Source organism: Limulus polyphemus, unplaced genomic scaffold (genome assembly GCF_000517525.1).
Source record: "Limulus polyphemus unplaced genomic scaffold, Limulus_polyphemus-2.1.2 Scaffold1524, whole genome shotgun sequence".
In the NCBI taxonomy this organism is placed as follows: domain Eukaryota; kingdom Metazoa; phylum Arthropoda; class Merostomata; order Xiphosura; family Limulidae; genus Limulus; species Limulus polyphemus.
In genome coordinates this window covers 21,802-29,838 of record NW_013667134.1, presented here as the reverse complement: position 1 = coordinate 29,838, position 8,037 = coordinate 21,802, and the positions used below count along the sequence as shown (strand labels likewise).

General features: G+C 31.4%; 1 protein-coding gene across 4 annotated transcripts in view; it reads right to left on the bottom strand.

Moving 5' to 3' along the window:
* LOC106463943 (E3 ubiquitin-protein ligase UBR2-like) overlaps positions 1-8,037 on the bottom strand; it is a 67,379-nt gene that overhangs the window by 49,715 nt on the left and 9,627 nt on the right. For 2 of the 4 annotated variants that reach the window (XM_022391576.1, XM_013924032.2), the window contains exons 2-4: positions 6,509-6,939; positions 4,063-4,186; positions 3,548-3,772 (exon numbers count right to left, since the gene is read on the bottom strand). In XM_022391576.1, the coding sequence (XP_022247284.1) occupies positions 3,548-3,772; positions 4,063-4,186; positions 6,509-6,918 (759 nt within the window). In that variant the 5' untranslated portion in view covers positions 6,919-6,939. The remainder of the gene's footprint in view (positions 1-3,547; positions 3,773-4,062; positions 4,187-6,508; positions 6,940-8,037) is intronic. The other 2 variants (XM_022391577.1, XM_022391578.1) reach the window with 1 other exon arrangement.

Genomic DNA, 8,037 nt, shown 5'->3' with positions numbered 1-8,037 from the left:
CTCGCCAGGCCTCCTTTATCTCTCTCTCCTTTTAACATGTTCAAGAATTTATTAAAAGGAAGATCCTGAATTAGGACAACAACGAGCTCATAAACCAGACAAAATCATAGCAGCAGCCATTTTTACCTCACAGTATAAGCGTAAAAACGTCAATAAAGTAACAACAAATATCTATTAAATCTATAAAGTAACAAATACATATTAATTATTACTCAAATTATTATTTCAGTCATTCTTAATGTATCAAGCATCTATGCAAAGGAAAGCCAAAAACTATGGTTTTTATCACCGGTGACTGAGGATGATGAAGAAGGAACACAGTCAGAGGAAGAGGTAATGGAGGAGGAAGTAGGAGTTGGAGAAGCCATGGAAACTACAGCTGAGACAGCCAGGAAGGACCTATCAGAAAGACTGAACATGGAGTGTCAAGGATGACTGAAATCATCTGGAGAAGAAGGAGAATGGAAGGAGAGACAAATGTGTTGGTCCACTTCTGGCTAAAAACATTGATAGCCAGAGCAAGAAAATGAGGGACTGGAGACCAAAACCACGGCAATTTATGATTAAGGGACATAGCAAAACCTTCAATGTGATGAGTATCCCATGACATGAGCGAAATAATCTGGAACACGCAATGATATGAATATCGAAGCATGTGGGCCCAAAAAGAAGATCCAACATATAAATACAGAGGGATCAAGAATGGGTGATGCCCTGGTGATTGAGATAAGCAACCACTGAAGAAAAGTCAAAATGGATCACTACCAGATGATTTCTGGCCTGATGAAGAAAATGAACCAAAAAATAATTTACAGGGAGAAGCTCCAGAATTTTAATATGATAAGACCTCTCGGCTGCAGACCAAAACCTGAAGCTTCCTGTTGATCAACCATGCCCCCCTTCCCCGAAGGATGCATCCTGAAATGTGTAAATCCAGATGAGGAGGAGGAAGTGGGACACCCGCCGACGTGTGAGTCATGTCTAACCACCAATGCCATTTGTCAACAAGGTAGGAGGAAAGGTAATAAGAGCCGATAAAGGATCCTTTCGGAGATTCTACTGGCTGTGAAGAGGCCCGAAAGAGCTCACATATGAGCCTGACTTATGGGGATAAGGGTTGCCATAGAAGATTCAAATGGACATAGATGAAAGGAAAGTTTAAGATTTGGAAAAAGACAGGCTAGGCTCTAGTTAACAGCTTTATTATTTTTTTAATAAGGAGATTAATTTATAGATACTCGCACATTACATAAGTTTAAGAATGGAACTGATGATTTTCAGGAAATTAAATGGTGTATTGTTATTTTTCTTAAGCATGGATGTTCAAAGACAACCTTGAAATGGACTATTGCCTTCCATATGTTATGTTTCTCCAACTAAACCTTTTTGGTGCTATTGCTACAGTTAGCTTCTTTTAAGGGTATTCTGAATGGTCTAACTTTTCTCTTTGTGTTTGTCATGCACAAACTAAACCTAATAAAATTTGTTTGCTATTTGAGATGAACTTTGTACAGGTCATGTAGCTTTTGTAAAATATCTTATTTTTATGTGTGATACTTGGATGAATTCTCATCACTGGAAAAGACTTCTTTGTGAATTTTTTTTAATGAATCAATTGAAAATGCTTACTTCTCTTGTAGATTTCAATTACTGATGTTTATGTCTTCCTACATAAAACTGTAAACTCTTGTCAAGTTTTAGTGTTTACAATCGTTTATGTACAATAAAAATAACTTCTTACCATACCAAAAAAATAAGGTTAATCAGAAAGTTTCATTTATTATACTTTTAAACAGTCTTAAACCAATTTTAAATTAGTCTTTTATGTTTCTTTTTTGTTATTTTCTTTGCCCATTCAAGCAGTTATTTACAATAAGGGCTGATTTAAACACAGTCTAAGAAACAGCAGCTTGTTTGGAAAACAAAACTTGAAATGGTCAAGTGCAAAATGATCTAATTAAGCCTAATACCTCTTAACCTGATCTTGTTCTACAAAAAAATATTTTCCTGTCATACTCAATATCATAATTTCAATGAAGTATGAAATGATAAAGCAAGCTTTAGAAAAACAATAAGGCTGTAATTGTAGCAGTTCTTTACAAACATCTTTTTTTTTGGCAACATATCATCCAGCTAAGCTTTTATTACTCTTTTCTGAACTCTATGTAACTTTCCATTAAGAAGATGGTGGTATTTTTTCCATCGAAACATGTAGAGTTTTATCTGTATATTCTGTTTTTGGCTTTATATAATAAAGTATTGGGCATTTTTAAATGCTTAAGTTCTTACTTATTTTACAAAGTTGCATGTATAAAATAAAAAATATACAAAATGTTTATTGAATAAATTTCAACTCCAAAGTATTTTAAAACATGTTTGGAAGAATAACTGAGAGTTTTTTTTTCTATGCATGTTTTAATTCAATGTTGCAATTTTAGTCCCCAGGTAAAAGGTCCACTCAAACAGGTGCCAAAAATTCTCAAATAAATAAAAATATATTGCACACATAAATTAGCTCATTACTGAAAGATAGCAGATTCATTAAAAAATATTTGTTGTTGTTCATGCAATTTTATAATATAAATAGCATCTCAACCACTACTATGTCATATTCCAGATGGCCTGAAGAGCTTTGGTATTAAGCAAAAGGTCTCACCAGCACTGGATGTAGCAAATATGCTGTTGTTGATATATTATTATAAGAGCTGGGTGATTAGTGTCATGTAAAATAATCAAATTATGAATCATTTGATTAATCAGTAACCTATGAGCTTCAATTACATCAATTTGTGTCATGTAAAATAACCAATTAATCAAAACTTGTGTTTCTGATTATTACTATTTTCAGTTATTCCTACCATTCAAGCCTTGTGAAAATAATGGATTACTTGAATGTAATTGATTAATGAGCCTGACATTTAACTGATTATCAAATTCCACAAGTTGCCTTGTTCTAATTATTATACATTCTTTCTTAAGTTTCACTCACAAGTTCTTAATAATTGCTGTTATAATCTCCTCCCATTGATGCTGTGGTTTCTTGACCAGCTCAAGAATCAAGAAAACTAGCTTGCTTGTTTACCAGTTCTTCTCAGTGAAGAGTAGGTTGATTCAATTAAAACTAAATGCATAATAGCTATCGGTGTTACAATAAATTAAAATGTTAAAATATTCCTTACCTAATTCTTTACTTCAACTCAGAAGTATGTAAACTTATTCATTTTTGAGGCTGAATATTCATGAAAAAGATTAATTAACACATGCAAACAGAAATACTGTTAAACTACAGAATGCTGTTAACAATGGCCACTAATGTAATACTGATCTCCTATAAGTGTAATTTTCATGAAATACTTTTGGAGTAAAATATGCCTAAAATATTAAACTTGTTTTAAGCTTATTTTTATATAGATAATTTTTAATGATTTAATCATCTTTTTCACTCATAAATTTCAAAACATAATTTTCACAGTGATAACAAAAATGAACAATCAAATTAATAAAAGAAAAAATGCATACTTTATTCTTATTACTTAAATATAATTACCTGATCATATGTATGAATTTCATCATTAAACAACATTGTAGCATATATATCCTGAGATTCATTGGTTGTCCTAAATCCAGGAGGGCAAAGGTCGGGAGGTGGAGAAATTGGGTGTTCCCATGACAACATTTCATGACAATATGACAAAACAACCTCCATAATTAGCCGCACTCGCTGAATGAGATCTAAAGGAATCTGTTCAATAGGACTGGATTGAGCAGACATCTATATAAAAAAAATGTTTTTACTTTCAAACTTAACAACATTTGAGTGAATATCAGATAATTTTCTGTGCCACTTTAACAAATGTATAATTTGTTTCAATCGAAAGATCTAAATGGCTTATTGAATGAATTTCAAAAAAATGGAAAAATTGATTAGTGTATTACTTTTCTACAACTTAAAATAAATGTACTCTTTAAACTAAAAACACAGGTATGAAAGTGGTTAAAATTTGAATATAAAACTCTTTTCTTTTTCTAACAATTTATTTGAGTTAAATATTTACTGTCTACCATTTGCTTTCCTTGCAAGTGCATTTCACAGTATGCATATGCTTTCCATGCTTCTTCATCTCCACAGTCACAGTAGCCTCCTCCTCCATTCATACTCATCTTGTAGCGGTGATTCTTGTGAGAACTGTATGTAATGGTCCAATGTCAATGTGTTAGCTTTGTTTCAAATGATCATTTCAAAAAAATAAATCCTTGGGTAAATTAGATGTAATGAAATAACATTCTCACAATAACCAAGTAGCAAACACTCATTAAAAAGAATTACATAATAAAATAATATCCACACAATAATCAAATGACAAATGATATTCTTACATTACAGTAGCCTGTGAGACATGCATGTGATATTATTTTATTTGCACAATAGACAAATGATATTCTTACATTACAGTAGCCTGCACAATATCTGCACAATAATCAAATAGATCATTCTCTTACATGTATATTTTAGTATACTCTTCATGAAGTAAATACAATAAAACAATATTCATACACAGGTTATCTTGTATTAATGAACCCTCAAGTGTTACATGTAATAATATTCACAAAGTAATCAAGGACAAATAATGTATAAATGAACCATGTGAGAGTATTTGATGAGATTAAATTCACACAATAATAAAGTCGAAAATGATTATCAATGATGATCTTGTACTAAAAACCTTGTGAGTATAACATCTGATAATTACACACATTAACCAAGTAGAAAATAGTAACTTCTAACACAAATGTTTTGAGTTCTTCAGTAATTTGTAAATAATAAAACAATATTGCTCCAATAAACATGACAAATGATTATTTTTTATTAACAAACTTGGTGATTTCTACATGACTGAATAATATACATGAGCCAAGTGGGAAATGTTTAATTTTTATTAATCAAACAGTATTTAAGCTGAAATCAGAAAAAAATCAATGAAGCAAAACAATTATTGTATAATAAATTTCATTTTTTTACAAATTCACATTATTCGTAAGTAGAGCTTGGAGATTAATTCAACTAACATAATTAATAACCTATGAGTATCAATTAGTGTCACATAAAATAACTGATTATCTGAAAGGATGAATAAATCAACTAGACATGAAAATAATAAACTAATCAAATTAACTGTTTCTGATTACTCCAACATTTTTACTCTATATTTCAAGGTGAATGTGTTAGGATATCATATAAACATTTTTTATCATTTTTTAAAACTTTCAGCGATGATTGAATGATGGAAACCATTTTCAATGATGGTGACAAACAACTTCAGGAAAATGTATATTTATTCTACCTGATGCTTCAGCTTACATCTTTATCAAAGGTCTTTGAATGTCACAGGTTACAAAACAGATTTTAAATGATAGTAACTGAAAAGAACCTAAAAATATATTGAATCGGTGCATGGTGAAGCATACTAAAAGTACTGTTGAACGCATTAGTCACTGATCATAAAATTAAATGTAAAAATCATAAATAATAATAATAGTATTATAAATCAGGCATAATATCTGTTAATGGAAGGGTGCTTGGATTGAATCACAAGAGATTCTTTAAGCTTTCTGTCAAAAAAAAAAGGTGTCACAAGTCTCTAAAATTTTGATCTGATAAGGTGTCTCGTTAATTATGCCATGTACATTGATGTAATGTTCAGCAGTGGCTTCTTTTTGGTCAAGTTTCACAGCAGCACAAATATGTTCTTTGAAATGATCAAATATATGATCATGACTGGATTCACCAACATATGTGGTTGAACACTACATACATGCCATTTCATAGACAGTGTTCCTAAGTATGCAGGATTTCTCTAAGCCATTGGTCTTAGCAAAACACTTTTTGGATTTGCATGGATTGTTGTTATTGAAGGATGAACAAGTATGTATATCCTCCAGGTTTTTCTATGATGTGTATATTCAAACCAGCTCTTTTAAATGCTTGACAAAGATGAGTAGTTAAAGGTTTATCTACGAAGGGCATAATCCACTAGTCAGCATTTTAATGTGGTGGTTTCGTTTTTTGGTGTTGTTTGTTAAAATCTTGAGTGCCAAAATTGTGGAATGTCTTAGTAATATAACTATATGGATAGCCACTGGACAACAGTAGTTTTTGCAGTTTCATCCTGGCTTGCATCTTACTGTCCATAAACAGGAAACTGAGCATAATCAAACTCTTTTATGAAAGTTTTTTATACAACAGTACTTAACAAACCATATCCATTCAATATTAAAGCTATAATTTTCAGTGTGTAAAATCAAATATAGAGTTTAGATTGTATGAATGTATTCAGTTGTTTTTTATTAATGATCTTCACTAAATTTCTTCATTTGATAAAATATTGTAGAAATGTACAAGTATAAGATATGAATACACACGTACATGAAGTATAACAAAACATACCCAAACATTCTTGACATGATAAAGGGATGCCAGTGAATAGTTATGATTGCAAACAAAACAAACCTGTTTTTAAAACATTCCATACACAGCACACATGTTGGATCTAAGCCACAGTCTCTGCATGAATATGTGGGCTCTTCTGATTTGAACACATGGCCACATAACACGGGTGGGTTATCAATTTTTTTCAACTCTTCAAAAACTCCATATGTATCATTACAGCCACATACAAACCGTTCCAAGGGAGTGAACAGTACCTGTTTTGCAAGCTCTTCATCAAAAGTCATGTTTAAACAGTTTACATCTGCTCTTGGACTATAGATATTGGGTACATTCAAGGCCCAGTATTCCCTGAAATCAACAGGTCTTAGGGAAGTAGCATTATACTTCTTTAGCCAGTCATGCACAGTGAAGTCTACACTGCTGTGAAAGGTTGGAGCAGTTATGGACAGGAACATTTCCTCATCTTCCATGATTAAAGCAGCCGTGTTCTTCTAAGAAAGACAGGAAAAGTTCAGTAATTAAAACATCATTCTTACTAGGCAAAAATATGATGCAGTCCTCGACTCAACAAATATTGCATTAATACTATGTGTATCACAAACAAAAATATATCAGTTTATCTCTAAAACTTTATTTTTCAATTAGGGTTTATATATATAGGGTTGATTATGCTATATTCAAACCACTTTCCATATACAAATCAGCATGTCATTTGACAACCACAGTTTCATGAAAAAGCAATAGACACATCAGTAGAAAACTTTACTATAAGATATCCTGTGGTCATGGCTCCAAAATTTCCCACTTAATAACAGGAGGTCCAACAAGTTTGAGAAGAAAGAAACTGGACACATTTGCAGAAAACCCGATTAAACAATCTTTATTTATACCAAAAAAAAAACAATCAAAATAATGTACTTATTGGACAAAGGACAGCACCTTTATTATATAGTTAACTTTATACTCTCATAACAATTCACAAAGATTTTGTGACAAGGAACACACACTTTGAGACTAATAGAGTTTGGAGACAGCTTGAATTAGTAATAAAAAAGCCTTTTTTACAACCTTAACATAGTAACAAATGTACCTGTTGATGACAAAACCTTGTCAATATGTTGTACATTTGTTACCATATTAAATTTGCAATAAAGTTTTCTTTCACCCATTCAAGCTGTCTCCAAAACCTTAGTAACTTAGAAAAAATGCTTAATGAGATTTATATATAGTTGACATTACAGGTTAAACTTTAGAAGAGTATTACTATTTATAAATAAAGGAATTTTAACATCACTTATTATACTAACAGTCTGAGTGGGGAGAGAACTTACTAAAAAGAAAGAAAAGTTAGAGGGGTCTGATTGAGGTGTTTATGATTGTTAAGGAAACCAATAGTGCTGATGCACAACTTTTTTTTATTTTGGAGATAATCGTGAGAATGCTATGACTATTGAACACAAATACCGTATTTTTCGGTGTATAAGACACACTTTTTTACCCCAAAATTTGATGTATAAATCTGCTTGCGTCCTATACACTGAAGGTATGAATAATATATATGTATATATATATGATATACACAAGCCATG